Genomic DNA, 24,150 nt, shown 5'->3' with positions numbered 1-24,150 from the left:
ACATAAGCTTAAAAAATTCAGAAAATAAAGTCTTTATTTATTATCCAAATACAAACAATATCTCAAATACATTATAAATGTTTTCAAGTGCAAAAATTTTAAAAATCAATCAATACATGTCACTCTTGATGTTTTTGTATCACATATTGAGTAAAGTTAAATAGTAATGAATGTGAGTTGTGTATTATTATCAAAATTAAATTTTTAAATATACCTATTATATTATGCGGGAGAGATGGGGATGAGTCGGGTAAAAAATCGTACTCATGCCTCCCCTATTACCTACAGCAGGTACAAAGTTGTACTCATGCTTACCCTACGACTCACGGTGAGTTTAATTTTTGTCCTCATCTCTACGGCAAAACCTATACGTGGGGTACTGCAAAACCTGCCCACTCACACCAGTATTTGTGCGAAAAATCTGTAGGGGAAGTCAAGTGCAAACCTATTCTTGTATACTTAAATATATTACGTGGACATGTTTTAAGTTTTTATAGAAAATTCTTTTTGAAGGTATTTTTTTTTAAATTTTTATTCTATATTTAAAGAACTATATTATATTTTTTATATATAGAATAGAAATGTGAGCCTACAGTCTAAATACCAGGTCCACGTGCACATCACGTGATACCTTCTATCCTACAGATAGTCATTTATTAAAAAAAAAATAAATGAAAAAAAAGTGCTTAAATTTAATATGATGAAAACAGTTCTAGGAGAGCTTTGTCTCCCGTTTTAGAGGTCCGGTCTGGCTCTACTTTGGATTTTATCGGAATTCAATACGGGTAGAGGGTCTTATACGAAAGAAAAAAAAAACTAAATGTAGAATATAGATTGAGCTACCAAAGCAAAACACTTTTTAAGGGTGGAAAATGCAGTTTCTACATGTGGGTAATTTGGTGTTCTTTTGCAGGTGTTTATGCTAATGGGGATGATGTAAAGAAGTTTTTGAGTGAGAAATATGGGAATTTATCTGCTTTTGAACTTAAAAACAGTAAAGATTTTAATAATGATCTTATGGAAGCTGCTATATCCATGACTGTTAGACTTCAAATCGTCTACAGAAAATTGAGTATCAAATCCATAAAAAGCGCTTATGAAGAATCAGTCGGAAGCAGACTCCAAAAGTTTAGTGGGTCAGATAATAAAGAACTACTATCAACCAATTGGTTGAGGTTGTAGCCGCCTCACCGCCATTCCATAGGAGTAAGAAAATAAGTTCAAACCTCGAGAAGTGCACTTGTTGGTTGAGAGGGCTTTACCCTATTCACTTCTAACTTGAAAGAGGTTAGTCTCGAATCTAATGTGGCTTGAGATATCTTGGATTTACACAAAGAAGGGGAAAATTAAACTATCAACATCTACCTAGTGATTGGGATATTTTGGTTTTGGTTCATAACCTGAAATTCATATGTTAATTTAACAGCTTTGTTAAATTTCTGAAGTTGAACACCACGGCATTGCACTAATAACATCTCATTTCTTCAAAATTTTTGTTTTCCATCTGTTTCGAATCTTGTTCCTTGTCCTAGTTTCTGTTTCAATAATGTTAGTTCGGTGTCTTGTTTGGTTCGATTGCAGGTTCACTTCTCAATTCAAAGATGAATATAAACTACCAAGGGGATCTTTGGTAGAGCTCTCAAAGGAGCCAGGCTATGTACTTAAATAAGTAAGTTGTTCTTGGCATGTTTTATCTTTAAATTAGACATAAGAAGCTACCTTTTTTCAATTTTCTTGCATTCACTGGAGATTAATTCATCTGGTATTTGCATCAAGTGTCCATTCTTCCTCCTGTTTTTCCTTACACAATGCCTATGAATCTCCATTTATTCATTTTTGTTGAAATACTGCGCCTCACACATTTATGGTGTGGAAGTGGGGATATAGCCCACGAAAATACTTGGGGAAAAAATTGAACATGCTTATGTCTGACATTTACTTGTATTCAACACTCAGTCTCACACACACTGGGCCTTTTTAACCCATTCCCTCTGTTCTCTTTTACACAACTGTTATGAATCTTTGATTTTTCATTTTTCTTAAAGTACCGGTGTCCGATGCATTTATGGGTTTATGACTCTAAATGTGAAGAATTTGAAAAAAATTAAACATACCCTTGCTTGAACGCATACTTGTATATGACACTCGAACATTCACAGCATGATTAGAAACTACTATGTTTTGCTTGACTCAATAATTTGTTTTACATTATATTATTATACCCCTAATTTTTTATTTTTTTTTCATTTTGAAAAATGGTGTAGTTGATGGAAAAGAAATAGGAAGTATGGAGAGCAGCCACTATCACCGCTATCACCGCTTCTGGGAGTTAGTTACCATCTCCCTTATTTGCAGTATGCAGTATCTATTTTACTCAGATTGGTGTCCGCCTACAGAAGTAGGCATATATCCGAAAGTTTGCCGTTGTTTCAAGCTCGTTGCACCTTGTTTTCGACATCCGTGAATGCTCTTCAACGCACATCAGATGAAGATGGTGACAAGGGGATCGATTTCGATCGTCGATTCAAATCCTGCAACCGGTTGCACCTTGCCAAGCTCCTCCATGCCCTTGTTGTTGCTGCGGGGAAAGCCCGAAGCATCTTTTTTTCTGCCAAACTTGTTAACGTTTATGCCTACCTTGGCGATGTCTCGTTCTCGCGCCGCACATTTGATCAGATACCCAACAAAGATGTTTATACCTGGAATTCAATGTTTCTGCTTATGTTCGCACGGGTCATTTTCGGGAAGCTGTAGATTGTTTCTATAAGTTTTTCTTGACCTCTGGTCTTCGACCTGATTTCTACACTTTTGCTTCCGTGCTAAAAGCTTGTAAAAATCCACTCGATGGGATGAGGATACATAGCTTGGTACTAAAACTGAGCTTTGAGTGGGATGTCTTTGTCACCGCTTTCTTGGTTCACATGTATACCCGATTCATAGCTTTAGGCAACGCTCGTAAATTATTTGATGATATGCTAGTACGAGATATGGGTTCTTGGAATGCAATGATTTCCGGATACTGTCAAAACAGCAATGCTGCGGAGGCATTAGATGTTTTGAATGAGATGAGATCGGAAGGGGTACTGATGGATCCGGTTACTATAGTTAGCATTCTTCCTATTTGTGCACCGTTAAACGATATTTTAAATGGAATGTCGATTCATGTATTTTCTATAAAACGTGGGTTGGAGTATGATTTGTTCGTATCTAATGCTTTGATTAACATGTACGCGAAATTTGGTAAGTTTGCAAATGCGCAGAAGGTTTTTGATAACATGGTAATAAGGGATGTGGTATCTTGGAACTCGATAATTGCCGAGCAGAATGATGATCCAAACAGGGCGCTAGCTTTATTCTACGACTTGCAACAAACTGGAATTAGTCCTGATTACCTGACACTGGTGAGACTCATCTATCGTTGCTCAATTAGGTGATTCTCGGAGTGGTAAGTCCGTCTATGATTTGTCACGAGGAGAGGTTGGATTCTGAAAGATGTCATCTCCAGAAATTCAGTGGTGGACATGTACAGTAAACTTGGTGATATGAGTTCTGCACGTGCAGTTTTTGAAGCCCTTCCGGTTAAAAGACGTGGTATCTTGGAACACTTTAATCACCGGTTACACTCAAAATGGTTTGGCAAGCGAGGCAATCGAAGTATTCAACATGATGCAAAAGGAAGTAGCACCGAATCAAGCGACTTGGGTCAGCATTTTACCCGCTTATTCCAATATAGGCGCCTTGCGACAAGGGATGTGGGTTCACGGACTGTTGGTTAAGTCATCGCTCTATTTGGATATTTTTGTCGGAACCTGCCTCATCGACATGTATGGGAAATGTGGGAAATTCGATGATACTATGTCCTTGTTCTATGAAGTACCAAAAATGACATCTGTCCCCTGGAATGCCATAATATCTTGTCACGGAATTCACGGGCATGCTGAGAAAGCTCTAAAATTATTTAGAGAAATGCGAGAAGAGGGAGTGAAGCCGGACCACATAACTTTTGTATCCCTGCTCTCAACTTGTAGCCATTCGGGTTTAGTTGAAGAGGGTCAGTGGTGCTTTAATGTTGTTAGGATTTCAACCCGATTAAGCAACGAACAAGAAAATAGCGGAATAAATTGAGAAATTGAACACACAAATTTAACGTGGAAAAACCCCTCCAAAGAGGATAAAAAACCACGGGCAAAGATAATTTTACTATAATAACAAAAGAACGGAGAGTACAAAAGATGGAGATAAAACTAAACCCTGAAAACCTGAAAACAAAGAACCCACAAAACGTAAACACAAAATTCTCTAAATGTGTTATGAGTTCTAATCTCTAATGGGTATATTTTCTAAGGTTGTAAAAGAACCTATTTATAGGCTAAATTCATAGATCAAATAATAATAAAATAATCTAAACTAATCAGCGTTTGTTAAAACAAGTAAACAGAGTTTAACTGAAAAACTATTTTTCAAATTTGACTGAAAATAGGAGTCATATTTAACAAATCTCCACCTTGACTCATATTTCCACAACGCCATCTTTGCTAAAGCCCGCCACGAGCCTATCTTGAACTATGCAGGGAATTAACTAAGTCAAATTTGTGCTTAGAAACTGGAAGACTTCTAACCTTTGACTTGTACACTGCCAAATCAAAACTAACCCGGGTCTGATTTTCACGAACACAATGCCCTAACTTTTCAAAACTTGCATCTAAAAGAGAACCTCTCTTCAACGAAACAGTCATACATTTTTCCCTCCTATGACCAAGTTGCCTCCGCTCCAAACAAGTTGACTTCAACTCCGTAACGGACGAGGGACATCTGATTTCACCGGTCACTGTATAACCTTCCAGAATATAAAGACTGTCGGTTCTTTTACCTTTTAACAAAACGAGAGCTCCACGAGATACTTTAATGCCGCTCGAGTCGATGTTGATTTTGCATCCTTTCAAGTCTAAAATACTTAAGGAGATGAGATTCTTTCATAAATCAGGTACATACCTGACATCTGAGAGTGTCCTAATCGTCCCATTGTGCATCTTAATTTTAACAGTACCAATACCAATTACCTTACTAGATGAATCGTTTCCCATGCGCACAACTCCACCTTCAATCGAACTGTATGTAGAGAACCATTCTCTATTGGGACACATGTGGAAAGAACATCCTGAATCTAGGATCCACTCGGACGTGAGCTTGGTGTTATCACTTGTTGACACTAACAAGAAATCATCCCCATTTTCATCGGCCAAATTAGCACCAGCTACATCTTCCTTGTTACTCTCAGCAGCTTTTTTTATTTCGCAGTTTATAACAATCTGCTTTGACGTGACCTAACTTTTTACAATAGCGACACCTTTTATCTCGTTTCTTTGATGCTACCAAAACGGAAGCTTGCCTATCTGTCTTGCTATCCAAATGAAGCTCATTGTCGAGTTTGTCTTTACTCAACAAATAACCCTTCACATCTTCGAATGAGAGTTTGTCTCTGCCATAAATTAGGGTCTCCCTGAAAGACTTGTATGAAGGGGGTAAAGAGCACAGTAATAGCATAGCCTGATCTTCATCGTCAATATGAACCTCAACATTCTTTAAATCATTTAAAAGAGTAATGAATTGACTGATGTGATCTCTAAGAAGCTCACCTTCGTTCATGCGAAACGTAAATAAACGTTGTTTCAACACTAAACGGTTAGCTAGAGACTTAGTCGCATAAAGAGTTTCTAACCTTTTCCACAAGGCAGATGAGGTCTTCTCCATCAATACTGTAACACCCCTAACCCGTATCCGTTGCCAGAACAGGGTTTCGAAGCATTACTACCATTTACAGATAACTTAAAAAAAAATTTAAATACTTACCGATTCAACGCATCATATAAATAAATATATTACCATTCAATCAACAGTTTGGTATTTGTATAAGCATCAAACAGCAACATTGTTAGTGTACTTGCACATATCTCATATAAATTCAACATTGATATAACTATTTTCTCGACATATCGTACTTGAGTTCAATAATAGTCTCAACTTACATAATTTTCTTGTATCAACATATCAAAGATAATCATATATGTACATTTCATGAAACATATCATGCTCTTACCGTTTCTTCATAAGCATATATCATTCATTTCATTATATTAATATTTCATACTCCATCATTTCCATATATTTATATATATTTATTTCGATAATAGCTTATATCAAACTTAACTTAAATTATATTTCATGTACTCATACTTATTTCATTTATCTATCTTCATAATTATTTCATACAACTATTTGTACATATATTTCCATATGACCAGTTCTTGTAAACATTTCACACAACCATTTCATATAACCATTCGTCATCTGATACATATTACCTGAATATCAATTGTTCAACAGATGTCATAGCGTCTCCCATCCACGGTCTTATTTATCTTTGACATGATGCCATAGTATCTTTCAACTATGGTCTTACTCATTTTCTGTCATGTTGCCATGGTATCTTTCAACCATGGTCTTACACATTTCATCAGGTTACCATGGTATCTTTCAATCATGGTCTTACACATTTCATATAAGAGAGCACACTCCCGCGAACCTCATCCTTACAGTGGGATTACCAGTCCAGGCTAAATCCCCTATAATATAAACTCATAGAGTATTTCGGGATTACCAGTCCAGGCTAAATCCCCTGCAACGACAATTACTCTAATGAGCTTGGATTTGAATTACCAGTTCAGGCTGAATTCAGACCCTGATTCGGATTACCCGTCCGGCTAAATCCATTTTACACATATTCTTCGGGAGGGCTATATCAGGATAGGATCACCCGTCCGGGCTAGATCCTTTTTACCGTCAATTCCTTTTCAGGGATCCATCGAATTTTCCTTTCATTCAACCGGGATTTATTTTCAATTTATTTCGAGTATTATCAATATTTCATCAAATATCATGAATTGAACATTCAAATCATATTTTTATCACATAACCACATATTTCAAGTATTTAAAATACAATTCAAGTTACACAAACTTACCTCATTGCTTGTTTGTATTTATAATTTCATTAATCTGATATCTTTTCTTTTTCACGATCGAGTCTCATATTTGAATCGTCCGGATCTTTATAAATAAATTTGATCCTTATTTCCAGCTATTATTTTCATATATATTGATAACAGTCCATGAATTCTATAAAATATCAGAATTTTCCATAATTTCAACACTTTTCAATTTAATCCCTAAAATATGTTTTCCCCCGATCTTGAACTAAATTAATAATTTCATTCAATTTTGTAATTTAAATAATAAAATAATCCATTTCATGCAATTTGGTCATTTTTGACATTTTTACAAAATTACCCATAAAGTTTTACTTTTATTCAATTTAGTCCCAGAGCCTAAAATATGCAAATTAGCCATGCTAGATGAATATTCATACATATTTTTCCTCCTCCTCATCTCCATTCCACATCCTTAATGTAGATAATACACTTGTAAGTAACATTATCCATAATTTTTATTATTTACTTTTATGAATACTCAAACTGTCTATCTGCGTCATGGTCACTAAATTATTTATATCTGGAGCTATAGAACTCCAAATTAAGATCCAATAATTTTCCCTGAAACTAGACTCATATATATTCTTACCATAAAATTTTCAGAATTTTTGGTTTATCCAATAAGAACAGTTTATTCTTTAAAATTACCCATGTTCTGCTGTCTAACAGTTCTGACCCTTCTTCACTAAAAATTAATTATCTCCTTGTACAGAATTCAAATAATGTTCCCATTTGTTTCTATTGAAAATAGACTAATTGAGTATTCTAAAAATATAAATTTAAACCCATAATTATTTTTATCCAATTTTTATGATTTTACAAAGTTAGAACAGGGGAACTCGAAATCATTCTGACCTTGTCTCACAAAATTCATCATATCTCATGATTTACAATTCCATTACTTACATAATTTATTCTATAAGAAACTAGACTTAATAAGATTTAATTTAATATTTTATTCATCCTATAATTAGATTTCTACAATTTTTGATGATTTTTCAAAGTTAGACTACTGCTGCTGCCCAAAACTGTTTTAGTACAATATATTAATTACCATGTTATAACACCCTTATTTTCTTTTTCTACACCATTTCTCATCACTTTCTCTTATTTTCTCTTCACTAACATATCATGAACATAGGACCTTATGTAAGAAAACTCTACTATAACATTATTTCCATGCTTTGTCAATAATAACAAACTTAAAAACATATTGAAATTTTGATATACTTACCTTGTTCTATTGATACTAATCTTTAACTTGATTTTCTCTCTCCTCCAGCTTCTATTTCTTGAATCCAACTTGATATTCTAACTCCCCATGGTCTCCTTAACATTTTTCTCTCTTGGTAGCTATGGAAATTCATTTGATTTTTGGGTGAAAATGGTGAATTTTTGGAAAAAGGACCAAATTATAAAGAAAGCAAAACTTTCTTTCTTCCTCTCTTTCTCTCACGTTAGTGCATGGGAAATATGGATGAGAATTTCTCATCTTTCTTTCTTTATATACTAATAAAATAATAATAAAATATCTTATTAAAATATTTATAAAATAATATTTATCTAATTAAATAATTATAAAATATCAAAATATCTCTAGCATCATTATTACTTTCTAGATTTCTCTCTCTTCCAATTGACCATTTTGCCCTTCATTATCTTTTAAAATTCCATCCTTGAGTCATCATTTAATTCGGTAAAATTACAATTTAGTCCCTCATAGTTCTTCATCTATTCAATTTGGTCCTAATTCATCCATTTTCCTTAGTTTCTAGATTATTCCACTCTTAAAATATTTACACTATTGGTCCTTCAAATTTTTCATATTTACAGTTTAACCCCTCAAATTTTGAGTATTTGCTCTTGTGCAACAAAACTTTTCTCACTTTTACAATTTAGTCCTTTCTTGAATTAATATATCATAATATACTTCTCAATATTGACATAACTCAAGATTTCCTTCTTCTTCTTTTTTTTCACTTTATTTCCTTATTTTACTATACTAAGGATAATATCTTACTGTAAATATTTTCAGGGTATTACAAATACCTCCTGCAATACCGTATTCATGAGGCACAACTGGATTGCAAATAAAGCCTTTTCATTAAGCTCTTCCCATTCTGTTTTATTTAGATTCTTAAGCTTTTTTCCGATAACAACCTTTTTCAAGCCTGATTGAACTAGAATTGCCAACATCCGAACTTGCTACAGATTGAAATTTGTCTCATAATCGAACTTCTCAATTTCAAACCTTGTTGTTGCCATCTCTGAACGGGCTGATCTATGAAAACTGAACTAGCTCTGATACCACTTGTTAGGATTTCAACCCGATTAAGCAACAAAGAAGAAAATAGCGGAATAAATTGAGAAATTGAACACACAAATTTAACGTGAAAAAATCCTCCAAAGAGGATAAAAAACTACGGGGAGAGATAATTTTACTATAATGGCAAAAGAACGAAGAGTACAAAAGATGGAGATAAAACTAAACCCCGAAAACTCGAAAACAAAGAACCCACAAAACGTAAACACAAAATTCTCTAAATGTGTTATGAGTTCTAATCTCTAATGGGTATATTTTCTAAGGTTGTAAAAGAGCCTATTTATAGACTAAATTTATAGATCAAATAATAATAAAACAATCTAAACTAATCAGTGTTTGATTGAAACAAGTAAACAGAGTTTAACTGAAAGACTATTTTTCAAATTTGACTGAAAATAAGAATCATATTTAACAAATGTGATGCGGGAGGAATACGGGATTGAGCCTATTTTGAAGCATTATGGTTGCATGGTAGATATGTTTGGTCGAGCTGGGCATCTAGAGAAGGCATATAATTTTATAAAAGACATGCCAGTAAAACCCGGTGCGTCTGTTTGGGGTGCCCTTCTTGGTGCTTGTAGAACACATGGAAACATCGATTTGGGCGCTTTTGCATCCGAACTCTGGTTTGAAGTGGATTCCGAGAATGTTGGGTACTATGTTCTGATGTCTAACATTTATGCGAATATTGGGAAATGACCAGATTCAAATTCTCGTTTCAAGTACAACTTAGAACTTAGAAGAGAGTTCTTTTACCTTTAATTTTGGTTTTAATCCTTTTATTATGCTAAATTTTAATATTTAATTTTTTTATTTTTATAATGTTATTAATATGTCCAAATTTATATTTTTGCTTTTAAAGTGAAATTTAAAAAAAAAAGATTTTAAGTAAAAATGTTTGTGGGTTAGGTAACTCGATCTGTTTTAAGTTAGATTTAAGTTTATGTTTTTTTAATTTGGGACTGACCCAAGTTAGCCTATTTTACTCTTTAGAAATAATTTAAAATATAAATATAAAATTATATTAATATTAATATTTTTATAATTAAATTTAAATAAATAATTTTATATTAATATTAATATTTTTTTAATTAAATTTAAATAAATTTTATTATTATTTTGAACAATAAAGCATAATATTTGGGCGAACTAGGCATGAGCTTTTTGGAAGCAAAGTTGAATATAATAAAAGGGACTAAAACCAGAATTATACCGAGTTTTTATCATTGTTAGCTACTTGATTATTCTTTATATACCAGGCAGTGGTTCTAAGACGGTTCCCACGACCGACGACGGCACATCCGCCGCGAACTCCGCCAAGCTGTCGGTTCCGCTTCTGTTTTCCGTGCTTTTCATCTCGTTGTGGAGGGCTTCGAGCTTTGTCGCCGACATCTAAGCAACTCTATCTGCTGCCATTAAAATAGATACATACGGATTACAGGTTTTTTTATTTTTATTTTTGTTGTTGATTGTCAATGTGATTATTAAATTATTGGGAGCATTTTTGGGGGATATTATATTGGTTTTTTTTCCTTTATTTTTCTTCATATTTTAGAGCCATTTTTCATAAATAAAAGTATATGGTGTATTAGAGTAAATTTAAAATCTTAAATTTATTTTTATGGAATTAATTTAGACAACACGACAATTAATCTCAATGATAAAATTTATATGATAGAATTTATACATAGAAAGAAACAAATTTTATATAATTCACATGAAAACCGTCACATTAGATGACATAATCTTTATATAATTGACAAGCAATGTTATTGTGGAAAAAAATATTGGAACAAAGTATTCCGGTAATTGCAAATGAAAAATTATAAATTAACAAAATTTATGTCATTTAATTAATAATAAGTAATGATAATTAGATATTAATAATAAAAATTATAATTTAAAACCTAAAAAATAATTAAGTAATTCAACAATAATATTAATAAGAAATACAATAAACATGCATAATAATCTAAATAAATAAAATAAAATAAATCCAAATGCATAATTATCTAAAAATAATAACAATAATTTGTATTATATATTGAAAACAAAGAAACTTACGGGTAACTTAAATTATTTTACAATATAAAAAAATAAAATATTAGATCATATTTCATAGATAAAATTTAATAACAAAAAATACCGTAAATAAGATTTAAACTAAAATAAAATGACTTACCAGAAAAAGAATCCAAAATTGTTGATAAAAAATTATATCAGTTTTTTTTTTTCTTCTTCTTTTTAATGAGAAACTAAAATTTCGATGAAAAACAAATGAAGATGGCATTTGGGTCTTTTGGTTTACATAGAGGGGAGTGTTGGGTTTTGGCGGGAAGAGTCAATGAGTGTTTGTGGTGGTTGGGAGGTGCGCCCGTGTTGGGGTCTGAAACCGCCATCTTACTAGGCGGCTGCAGCAGTAGAAGAAGGGGTTTTGGCAGGAAGTGTCGGTGGGTGTTCGTGTTGGTTGGGAGGTGCGCCCGTGTCTTGGTCTGAAACAGCCACTTGACACGGCGGTTTCAGCGGTTTTGGGGGGAAGAGTCGGTGGCGAGGTGAGCCCGTGTCAGGGCCCGAAACAGCCAGCTGGGACAATCCCTTTCAGTCGCATAATTCTTCTCTTATCAGGCAAATTGAACGCTGTCGTTTAGTCTTCTTCTCTTGGCTTTCACTTTCAGGTAGTCCTTTTTTTTCCTAAGCTTTAGAATTGGAGCCTTTTTATATATTTTCTTTACTAAACGTCTAAACCATTCTTTTAACAGGCACTTACTGGCAAATTGCTTAGAATTTGGATTTAATTTCGAAATTTATGAAACGCCTTTCCTTTTGCCGGCTTAAATATGAGTTGTATCCGAAGCTGAAGCAATGTTGGGTATCAGGCTATTAGCCATCTTTTTAATAGGAATTTTCTCCTCCATACGGTTGAACATTTGGGGTTCTCTTGATGTGAAGTGTTTCTTTTGCTTGTTATTTATGAGAATGTACTAAAAAAAATATCCATGTTATTGGTGTGGATGGTGTTCTAACATGGTTGCACTCTTCTTTGAAATTGCTTGTTTTTTTTTTTGTTAAAGATGGTATGCTTATATCTTTAAAAGTTTTGGCATTAGTATAAATATATTACTCATAGCTTCTATTAGTATTATTTCTGATCTTATATGGGTTTCCTTTTTCTAGTTTGCTTTGGAATTCAAAGATGAAATTTTATTGTGAAAGCATGACTTTATGGTTTAACAAACAGTAACTCTTCATACTTTTACTCCAGAGAAGCTGATGAGTTGCCTTCGCTTTGGATGTGAACCCTTTTAGTTCATAGGGGTTCCAATAGCCTTTGGTTAAGCTGAAGGTCTTACAGATGCTGTTGCCCTTGGAAGCCTGGAACTTGTTTCTCATTCCGCTGTCGAGGCTCAGGTTGGCTCAGCAGAGGGACTTGTGTATGCACATACCCCTTTGATCTTTACCTCTATGCCAGATTTATTATCCTCTAAGGTGACACTTCAGTTAATTCTTTCTGTCTTTTCCTCGCCCGTTTCGGCCTATTCCCAACCGGTGTAAAAGCAAGGGAGTAATGATGATGGCGAGTTTTACAACTGAACTCATCTGGTCATATATAAATCTATAATACATCGATGAGCTCAACGTGTCGTGCCATGTTTCCCTGCTGCGTTTTGAATGTAAAGATCATGGCTGCAATGTTTTTCAAAATTGCTTGTGCTTTAGATAAATTTTGGGTACTTGAACAATGTAAAAATGGTACATGCTTGAACAATTAGATCATCAAAAAGAATGCCACTTGTTTCAGGGCCAAAAAGAACATGTATTTGCACCCTGGACATTTAACATTCCAGTAATTGATACCCCCAATATTACCAGTAAACAAATGAACATATATTTGCACCTTCATCATCAACATGGTGTCCGAAACAACATAAAGCCACTGCTTACAGAAAATTCATTGAATCGAAAACACACTGATACGGTTCCTACAAAGACTTGCCTTAAAAGATTATACATAGCTAGCAGGAAGAGATCCACTTTAACAAATGCCTCCTGTAATACTTAACCCTGAAAAAATATATAAATCATATAGTTAGCAAAAGTTAACAAAGTTAAACTAACATAAATAACCTAAAAAACTAAATTTCTTATAAAAGAAATACCTTGTAAGTAGCTTGGCATTGTCAACAATCTCCAAGAAAGGACTTTATGAACACTACAGAACACTAACACCCATTGGGACAAACGAGACCAGCATCGGCATGGCGACAATGATACAAGCTTCCAATACAGAAATATAACTGGCTTTACTTCCCCCCTTCTCACTTTTTCTTTTTAAAAAACAGAAAAAGATGGCGAGGAGAGAAATCATTACTAAATGAAAGAAAAAAAGTGTATTTTTTGAGGATATTTGATTGTTAAGCAGCCAATTCAGGCAATGACGGACAAAGGAAAAAGAGTTTACAAACAAAGACCATATAGGCAAACTAAGTGAGGCTAAATCAAAGTTTGGTCTTAGAAACAAAGGACACTGATTGGGGATCAAGGAACACAAGGAGAAAAGCCTAAGAGAAAGCAATTTAGTAGACATTCTGCAAACAGTATATATATACATGGTATCTGCTGCTAAAAGAAGAAACTTTGATTCTAGTGTAAAGCTTCTTACAGCTTCCCATATGGCTCGAGTCATCTTCCATTCCACCCAAGCTTACAAAAGTCACAAAATATATATACCTTGAAGGCATCTTGTTAATGAAAAGTTATAACCAGCACTATATTCTCGCAAAGGATTGGTTCATAAAGCAAAACCTGGAGATTACCGAGCTACCATTGCCAATTTTGCCATCTTTGACCCATATCACCAACCATCTTATTCAATCTATATATACAATCTAAAACTAACTCCAAATTTGCCAACAACTCATTTACAAATACTCTTTGCTCTTTTTCATTCATCGGTATTGTCGAGATTGAGAATGCGACGTAAAGTTTTAGTCGCGGAATCTACACTATGAAAAAGTTCCATAACGGAAGGGTCAAGTTCCCTAGTAGGAGATGAAGGTGCGGACTTAGCAGTCAGGTGAACATCGACGACAGGGTCAGCGGCAGGCAAATCAAGGGACATGGACCTCTTCGAGCGAAGTGAGAATTTGGGTATAGGCAAAGAGCTCGGTGGTGGCGAATTAGAATAGGCAGGTCCGGCCCAAAGCTCCGAGTACATAAAACCATCACCAGAGATCTCATTAAAAGACTTATAATTTCTAGGGGTTCTGTTGTTGTTATTGATAGGAATGGCAGAGCTTTTCCGGGTAGTTTTTGATGGCTGTTTGGTTATAGGGATAGAACTATACTTAAATGGGGTTGGGAGTAATCCTGCTCCAGATTCAAAAGCCCTACAATTAATCCCATTGAAATTTGTAGATGGTGAAGAAGACCCAAACCTAGCTAGCCCATGTGATTTCACCCTATTACAGTACTGGTTCCTATGATCCACCACTACAACAGGAGTCTCCATATTAACCCCCTTTCCACTGATTCAATGATTCAATGATTCAACGATTCAACTCAGTCTTACGATAACCCAACTTCTAAATCCACTAAACCCTAAAGGTGACAACTTTGAGACGACCAAAGATCATACCCGAAACGACGCCGTGTAAATCCTAGACCTTCGCCATCGTAGATCCAACAAGATTCAAAGGAAAAAAATAATCAGGTTAATAATAGAAAAAAACCATTACTCTTCTTAAATCAAAATCATCAAACAGTACCCAAAACCAAAAGGAAAAAAAAGTGAACCCTAAATTAAGGAACTTGGGGAAGTGAGGAAACTACCTGGGGAAAAGAGGAAAAAGTATGCACTTTGAGAAATAGTAAGAATGAAGTGATATGATATTCGTTAGGATCTGAAGACTGAGAGTTCTTCTTTCTTTAAACGATGAGTTTTACTTGGTTCTTTTTTTTCTTTCGATTTTGGATTTATGGAATTCTTTTGGGGGAAATTTTTGGGTTTAATTTTTGGGTTCCGCCATGAAAATGAGACCTTGAAGCGGGTGTAAAAGAGATAAAAACAGAGAGAAAGGAAAAGGAAACAGAATCCCACGGTTTTGATTTGACATCCTCACAGTTGTATTTTTATATTGTTTCTTTACGTACTTCGTTTACTGTGATTTTTTAGGTTTAATTTTCGATTCGACCCCTAAAGTATAACCGTTTTCCTAGTTTGGTATCTAATTTTTTTTTCCTCAATTTGGTACCTAAAGTATTTCTTCCTTATATTTTTTTAGTCCATTTTTTAACTGAAATTTAAAAAAAAAATTATAACCAATCACAAAGTGTCACTTGGTCTCGTTATGTAAAAAATAAATATTTTTTATTAAATATATATACACATTAAAAAATATAAAATAATAGAAATAAATATATAAAAAATTTAGAAAAATATATATAATCTAAAAAAACATATAAATTATAAAAAAATTATAAAAATAAAATTCACAAAAAATATGATAATTGAAGAAGAAATTATTTGAAATTAATAATATCATTACAAAAAATGTAAAGTTTTGTAAAAATTTTAAAAAATTTGTAAAAATTGTTTAAAAATATTTTTATAAAATTTTAAAATATATAATTATAAAATTCTAAAAATATATTAAAATTTCAAGTTTTTTTTGCAATTACTTTCATTTTTTAAAATTTATAAATTATATATTACAGGATTGATAAGAAATTAATTTTTGAACTTAAAAATAATATTTTATATATTATATATGTTTTTTACTGTTTTAATCAATATAATATATATCATACAAAAAATTTTAAAAAGAGCACGTGGAATGTTTTAATAATGCCATGTGGTTGGTCAACGCTCAGTCAACGATTCGTCAAAGTCAAAAGTATTTTTAAATATTTAATCTTATAATTTTCAGTTTTTTAAAATTAAATTTAATATTTTTATTTTAAATAACCTAATTATCACGTAATATTTTTTAAATGATCAAAGCATGTCATCTGTTGCTTTTTCATTAACCAAAGTTGCTTAACAGTTGTTTTGTAACGTCCATCACAAAATGAACCAAATGTAGAGGAAATTGATATTTTAAGTATCAAATTGGGACAAAAAAATTATGTACCGAAATGAGAAAATTAGTATTCTTCAGGAACTAAATTGTGAATTAAGCTTTTTTTAAAAGTAAGTTTAGTATTGATATGTTGCGTGTTCCGTTTCAGATTTGTTGATATTTTAAAAAATATTTAATATTAATAAATATATAGTGTATGATATTAAATGAATTTTTAAATATAAAATATTCATGCACCCTGGTGTATAATGCTCCAGTAAAAGTTTTTATTATTTGTTATTGTACTGGTAAAAAAAATAGAAATTTTATAAGCTTTTTAATATTATTCATGTACCAATCGATAGTTGTTGATGTACAATATTTCGGTAAATGTGACTGAATTGAATAGAATAATTAAGCGCAATTAGTACGAACTAAAATTTTAATCGGTGCAAAAAAAATTATACCGATCTATTACTAAAACAGTACGACAGATCAAAATTAATGTGAAACCTGAAGCAACTAAACAACTATTTACTCATTTGGCATTTACAAGAATAAATATATGTTTGAGCTAATATAAATTAAAATCAAAAGTATACAAAATATAGTAAACAAAGAATTTCCAATAATTAGAGGAAACTTATCTAATGATAAATGCTATTATTAGAATTAAAATAGAATTAATATTCAATTTCGTACTTGTATTTTGTTATTAGAAAATGCATGTTAAACATTCATTGAGTTATACATTAAAACTAATCTCGAGTATCTAAACGGAACAAAGAAAAAAGCTTGAATACCAAAATAAATATTGAAATTAAACTCAATTATCAAACCCAAACATATACTTAAAGAATTGGAATAATTGAGGGATAGAAGTTATTCCATAAATGTCTGGTTTAATAGAAAATTATTATTATTATTATTATTTGGATTAGGGAAAAAAAATTTATATGGATCCAAATAGAGGTAGATTGCGATGAAGAAAATTACATATTTCACCAAAAATATATATTTTCAGGAATATTAAATCGGTTAATCGACCTAAACTACTATTAATCAAATTCTTTGATCTTTTTAAATCTTTAACTGTTAATTAAATTGAATTTTTTTCAAAAAAATAACCAAACTAAATTTTTTCTGTTAATTCGGCCGGTTAATCGAATTAACAGAAATTTATATTTTTTTGTTAAAATAAGTATAAAACATATAAAAAATTAACTAAATTAAATAATGTAAAATGTATATAAAAATATAAATTTTTGATTAATTCAATTAACTAAACTTCTAAAAAATTATTAACTGACTTCTGACCGAATTAATTCTATTAATTAACTGATTAACCATGGATTAACCTAATTAATTCGATTTTAGTGAAAATTTGCAAACCCTATATATTTTGAGTGTGTTGGCTTTGAATTGGAATAGAAAATAGAAATAATCATTTATCATTGCTTTGCACATGCTGGTGGGATCCCACGCACGTCACTCTAACCTTATAATATACTACTGGCATAAATTAGGGTAAAATTTTCCGCAAGTCTTTACATTTTTTGAAATTTTGAAATTTACTCCTTATGTTTTTATTTTTTTATAAATTTAGTCTAAATCATTTTCTAATTTCAAAATTTAAATTCAGTTGTTGATATTGTTAGATTTGTTGATGTTACATCTTGAAATGAAAAATAAAATGTTCACTTAAAAATAGGTAATGAGCCTCAGTTTAACAAATCAACTTTGATAGTATTAATAGTTAGTTTGAAATTTGAGATCTAAAAAATGAAACCACTAAATTTTTAAAAATAAAAATATAAAGACTAAATTTCAAATTTACCAAAAATATAAGGACTTATGGAGTGTTTTAACCAAAATTTCAGATCCGTCCCAATTCAATGTATCCGGTTAGCTCACTTCATTATTATGAAAGTAATAAAATATTAAAAATGTGATTTCATATCAATATTTTAGGTGAATTACATTATAAGACACTTATTTATGTTCTAGTTTTTGCTTCTATTATAAGCATCCTCCGCCTTTTTTATCCAATTTTGCTGACGATAATCATGCAATGATAATGTAATAATTTTAAATTTTCACAATAACTTGAATTTTTAATAATCACATATAAAATTAAATTCATTCTGATTTAATGTTATATATAATAGAAATACACAAAATCAAAACACAATATAATTTTTTTTAACATTAAATTCATTCCATATTTTTATGATAATTATTCTGTTTAATACATATCTCAACATACTTATTCTCCTATACCAACAAAACTGAAAACTTTGGTAATGTTTTCAGCACCAAACTAAAATCGATGAAATTACTTTTTCCCCGCTTCATCGGATTTTATGAATTAAATTATTAAAAGTTTTAATATATATTTAAAAATATAAAATAAATCAATTCAACTCCTATCCAAGTGGCCCAGTTTTCAAACTTTTAAATAAACTTCAAAAGTAAATTTAAGTGTTCTGGGTTTAAAAATCTTATTTTAGCAGCATCAAACTCGAAACTTTACTTGGAATAAAAAAATAATACTGATCTCCTTACTACACCCATCAAACGTTGGTGTCCAATATTGAACTCAACAGAAGATTGACTTATCAAAGTACACCCAAGGTAAATGTTAAATCTGTATACGTTTATTATCGTCGGAGTTAACGAATAACCCCCACCCCCCAGAACATGTAAATTTTTACTGCTTTGGTTTCACCAAAGTCAATCCTGCCTGCCTGCCTGCAGATTATACAAGCCTTACAATTGCTACTGGCTATTTTGCCAAAAACCTAATATAATCAGCAAACACCATTTTCACTACAAAATTACAAATAGCAATAAACTCTTGAACCATTTGGCTGCCACTTTCATGATCTGAAAACATATTAGCTTCTAAGAGTAATGAGAGAATGAGGGAAACAAAAAAAAAGGTGTTCCCCAGAGAAGCTTTTCTTTTTATGATTACAGAGCTCCGTAAAGGCCCCACGGCTGCATCTGCAACGAATTATCAGCTTCAGTTATGAGGAAGAAAGCCTCCTTCCCGGTTATCTGTGTTGTGAATTGCTTAGTCAGAAACTCCACACCGTGTAAAAACAAAACATACAATTTGCGAATATCACATCACTATTTCCATTAGTACCCCGGAAATTCTACCCGAGAATCCGAGATCAACAGAAGGAAACTAGAGGCATTTGGGCAAATATAAAAGCCACTACACTTGGAGATAACTGAATTAATTACTTGTCAAGTGTGGCAGTTTCGGATTATAACCTTCCCTTGGTTGTGTATATATACAGCTATGGATTCGGGTATTTATGAACATAGAAGCATCAAGCACCCTTCTCAATGCTAAGAAAATACTTGGCCAATCCCAAAATAAAAATTAGAAGGATGAGATAACAATACCCGATCACTTAGTGGCTGCAAGTTTCAGAACTCGTCAGCTCTGGTAGCTTTTTTTAGACGACCAGAAAATCCACCTCATCTGAGCTTTCCTCGTAAATTACAAAACCTGAATCTTGATACTCCTCATTACCGCTACCTTGATCACTATTATAACTGCTCTCTAATGAACTCGTAACCAATGCACCGTCAGAAGTTTCGCCGCTCTGCTGGAATGGCAGGCTGAGCTCACTGTTAAAATCACTATCAATCATGTGGTCTATGTCAAGGAAGCTGCAAAGCCAAGAAAAACAAGTCAAAATGCGATATTCATTTCCCAGGAACTTCCAATTTCTGATCTTAGAATGCTTATGTGAGGAGGGGAAAAAAGGAAACACTAACAACAATGATGCGACTACCAACTAATTAGGTTTAAGAGTAAACTGTACCATCCTTCCGATGGAAACTCAGCTAGCAGACAAATATCAGGTCTTACTTCCAAAACCTGCTGTAAAGGAATCAAACTGCACAATATACACGTTAGACGTTTGTAAAAATTAAAGCAATCCCGGCAGTATAGCAGAATCTCACGAAGGATTTATTTACCTGGAGTTGTAAGATCTCTGATACCAGTCACCTTCTGAAGCTAAACCTTCCCTATTAGATATGTCCTATGAATAATGGAAATAGTCAATCAAAAGAGGATTCAGAAAAAAATCAAGGACTATGAAATGATATTAACATATCAACTTGACTCACAAGATGTTTAAGGAACTTAAAATCTCCTGCAATAACAGCTGTCAAGAACCGAGCAACTTCCATCTGCATGAGAAATGAGAAGTCAGACGGGAGTGAGAGAGAGACAGAGAAGGCTTTCTCTAGGAGGAAGAGCTGGTTTAGACCTCACCTCTTTGAGATGCATGCAATCCCTTAATATTAAATCCTCTAGTAGACTCCCACCACCGCCATTTCCCAAATTCCTGATCAAAGAGAAAGAAACTACTGAGTAATGCATAAAAGCGTTGGAAAAAAACACAACTTTGAAGGATTCTCGTAGGCATGATTGACAAGGGCTTCATGGACCTCAAAAAGGTTCCAGTGATCGAGTATGACGTTGAAAAATCAGCATATTTCAGTTTACGGAATCCCTGCAAGTGATCAGACCACCACTCAGTGCAGTGTATTAAAGAGAATCACCATTCTTCCAGCATATAACAAAATATTTACGCAAATCCACCCTTCCTAATATTACTATGTTTCAACCATTGAACCTTATCAAGTAACCAATTCAGAATTCTGATTTTATTAGGAGAGGCTGAATTTGTCTGTCAAAAACTACAAAAAATTTGCGATATTAATTGAATGCAAGTAGAAAATTTCAAGAATTAGATATTTTCAAGAAAAAAATGTTAGCAGCAAAGACCATGAATATATAGTAATATGAAACGCAGTTCATACACTATCAATTTATTCATGAGATTTTAAATGTTTGACAAGATTTCAATCCATTAAGCATGAACTTGAAGTGCAAACCAATCAGAGGCTATTTTAAACAAACATTAAATGAGTGCACACCTTAACAAGTATGCGAACTTTATAATCATGCAGTTTAAAACCTCTCAGCGACAAAGATGAAAGATTAGGACAATTGTTCACTAACTCAAAACAAGTTGGCGATTTCAAGCTGTCATCCCTCCCTGCATTATCATAACAGCTTTAAGAATATATTTTGAGTATTTAGAAAAGACATACTCATGAAGTGACTCCATACCAGTTTTGGAAGACTCAAAGAATAATCGCTCTATGAAGCGACAATGAGAGCTCACTGACATCAAAGTTTGCCTCAGCTCAACATGACTGCATCAAAAAAGAGAGTGAACAAACAACTTAGAAGGTTGAACAGAAAAAAATCAGCTACTCTGCTAAAGCAATTACTAACTATATCAGTATCATCATCAAATTGCACATTAGGCTGGGTTAAGAACTAACAAAATTGAATGGTTCGGACAACAGCAAAGTGCTTCTTTAATTGATGTCATGATGATATATTTACTATACCCTCAGCTCAACCCTTTATGAGTCTACTGATTATTGACCGTGCATTAGCAAATCAATCTCTCTGTGAATTTTTGTTATATGATTAATCATTCCATGCTTATAAACAACTTCAAATTTTTGAGCTTTTAGCACTTATTATCATCCAGCTGCTATAAGCTTAAGGCAAGTTTGAGCAGACAGAAACAAAAGACAAAAAGATAAGTACTGAAAACCAGCTTGAATGAGGAAACTCACAGGCCAACAATCTCCAAATCAAGTAAAGAAGGGCATGCTGCTAATGCCACACAAAGTGATGCATTGTCCATTCTTTCGATATTGTATAGATGCAACCTCCTCAGAAGAGTTCTTACAATAGAAAAAAAGACAACTAATAAGAACAAAAAAAACTTGTTCCACATCATTGATTCTAAAAAAAGAAGCTATTGCATTGAACCATACCCAGTGGCACCATTGTCCCCACTTAATGGATATAAGCAGGACCTTGTAAGAATGGATGATTCCTTTCCTTGCCTCGTCCTTTTCTCGTTCCACGAAAAGTTCGATACATCTCCAGAGTTCCTGATGGTATACACCAATGGTTGACAGGAACCAGGAGACCCGGTCGGGCCAGGTACTATACCAAGCTTAAGAGATCTAAATAACCATTCAAAAGATAGTAATTAACAAGAAACTACAAATTAGAAAAAGAAAAAAAAAACCCATATGCAAATATAATTCAATACTAAATCACACTAATCTTTTCTCTAAAAGATATAGTAATTTAAACGAACCGGCTAAAACCACCTAAATATGTGTGTGTGTGTGTGTCAAGAGAGCTTGTTACCGATAGTTATATCACGCGAAAGACAAATCAAGCACCGAAAAAAGTTCGGATTGGGCTAATGTTAATAAAATTAAATGCTGAACTGTGATAGAAAAAGGAAAAAAAGAAGGCGAATCTTACTGGAGTGATTTGCCAGCTCGTTGGATCATGGTGGAAACAACGGCATTATTAACCTTAGGCACGACAGTAGTAAGGTCGATATTGGCATAGCACAAAGGATCCATAGCACACTTGTTAAACATCGAACACGTCGCCGCGGCGTAGCAAAGACTCTGCGAATCCAGCATCGAAAACACCTGCAATAATAATTTTTAAAATATCAGAAAGAAAGAACAAAATCACAGCCGTAGATCAAAAAACAGAGTTGAAGGCTTGAAACATTTACCTTGATAGTGAGATCAGGCGGGAGGACCCAAGCAACGGAGTTATGAATCGAAGCACGTTTCCGAGCGGAACGATTGGCAGCACGTAGGAGGAGGCAACCTAGCCGGTGAGCACGATCGATGAGGATAGATTGATCGGCGTCGGAAGGGGAGGAATCGAGGAGGCGGTCCAAGGAAAGGTCAAGGGAAATAGGAGGAGATGAATCGGGGAAAGAAAGGAAAGAGTGGAGGAGATGGTCCATTTGAGAGAAGTGAGGAGGAAGCCTAGGGTTTTGAGATGAAGAAGAAGAGCAAGGGCGTTTGGCCATGGAAGTTGAGGAACTAATCGGCGGAGGAGTGGGGTGGTGGTGGTGGTGGTGGTGATGGAGGGTATCCATAGCCGGTGGTTGTGGTAGACGAGAGAGATAGATAGAGAGAGTGGCGTTGGTGAAATTTTATTTTATTTTGTGTTTTTTTGTACGGAATGTAAATTGATGAAACGTGGCATGCACGTGGAAGGATTTCTGGGTTTTAACGTTTTTTTATTATCAAGGTCGATGATGACGTGATGTATTATTGTGTTGTGTCTTTATTAGGCGGAATTTTAATGATTGCTTAATATTTTTATTATGTTTAAATACAAAAATTTATATTAAGGTTAAAATGTACATTAAGTCCCTGTATTTTAACGCATTTAAGATTCAGTCTATCGTACTCCTTTAACGTCATATCGTTGAATTTAATAGAAAAAATCTGAGCTGGGATAATAATTGGACTTGCTTTTTTTAACCTGAAAAGTAAAATGATTACTTTTCTTAAAATAAAAGGACCAAATTTTAAACATACAAATATATAAGGATCAATTTAGAATCTAACCATAGATTAAAGATATATGATGAAATTAATAAAAATTAAAGATTATATTAGATATGAGTTTAATTTTTTTTTCTCTACTCATGTTTTGGGGCGTACAAATTTCAAGTAAAACCAAATTAATTTAGTTAATCGACCGAATTCAGTTAATTGGTCAGTTAACTAAATTAATTCAGTCGATGATTGGTTAATAATTTTCTGGAAGTTCGGTT

The 24,150-nt window shown here is 33.1% G+C and overlaps 2 protein-coding genes, 1 long non-coding RNA gene and 1 pseudogene across 3 annotated transcripts; 2 read left to right on the top strand and 2 right to left on the bottom strand.

Moving 5' to 3' along the window:
• The first annotated feature begins 266 nt into the window (after positions 1-266).
• On the top strand, positions 267-10,178 carry LOC107936487 (pentatricopeptide repeat-containing protein At4g33990-like; annotated as a pseudogene).
• A 1,215-nt stretch (positions 10,179-11,393) lies between these two features.
• LOC107936500 (uncharacterized) lies at positions 11,394-13,271 on the top strand. Its single transcript, XR_001694410.2, has 2 exons — positions 11,394-12,046; positions 12,131-13,271. It is a non-coding gene; the product is annotated as an uncharacterized lncRNA (long non-coding RNA).
• On the bottom strand, positions 13,114-15,476 carry LOC107936499 (uncharacterized). The gene is made up of 3 exons (XM_041074948.1): positions 15,201-15,476; positions 13,529-15,034; positions 13,114-13,433 (listed from the first exon to the last, which is right to left on the bottom strand). Exon 2 carries the CDS (start codon positions 14,878-14,880, stop codon positions 14,314-14,316), a length of 567 nt encoding a protein of 188 aa, XP_040930882.1. The 5' UTR covers positions 14,881-15,034; positions 15,201-15,476; the 3' UTR covers positions 13,114-13,433; positions 13,529-14,313.
• Positions 15,477-19,064: 3,588 nt separating this feature from the next.
• On the bottom strand, positions 19,065-23,532 carry LOC107936509 (F-box protein SKIP17). The gene is made up of 13 exons (XM_016869252.2): positions 23,089-23,532; positions 22,824-22,999; positions 22,319-22,513; positions 22,115-22,225; positions 21,594-21,679; positions 21,398-21,519; positions 20,906-20,970; positions 20,730-20,802; positions 20,582-20,644; positions 20,429-20,493; positions 20,272-20,346; positions 19,847-20,116; positions 19,065-19,489 (listed from the first exon to the last, which is right to left on the bottom strand). Exons 1-12 carry the CDS (start codon positions 23,461-23,463, stop codon positions 19,900-19,902), a joined length of 1,623 nt encoding a protein of 540 aa, XP_016724741.2. The 5' UTR covers positions 23,464-23,532; the 3' UTR covers positions 19,065-19,489; positions 19,847-19,899.
• Positions 23,533-24,150: the final 618 nt, after the last annotated feature.

Source organism: Gossypium hirsutum, chromosome A08 (genome assembly GCF_007990345.1).
Source record: "Gossypium hirsutum isolate 1008001.06 chromosome A08, Gossypium_hirsutum_v2.1, whole genome shotgun sequence".
Lineage (NCBI taxonomy): Eukaryota > Viridiplantae > Streptophyta > Magnoliopsida > Malvales > Malvaceae > Gossypium > Gossypium hirsutum.
Note: the sequence above shows the minus strand (reverse complement) of the source record. Positions and strands in the feature narration are given on the sequence as shown.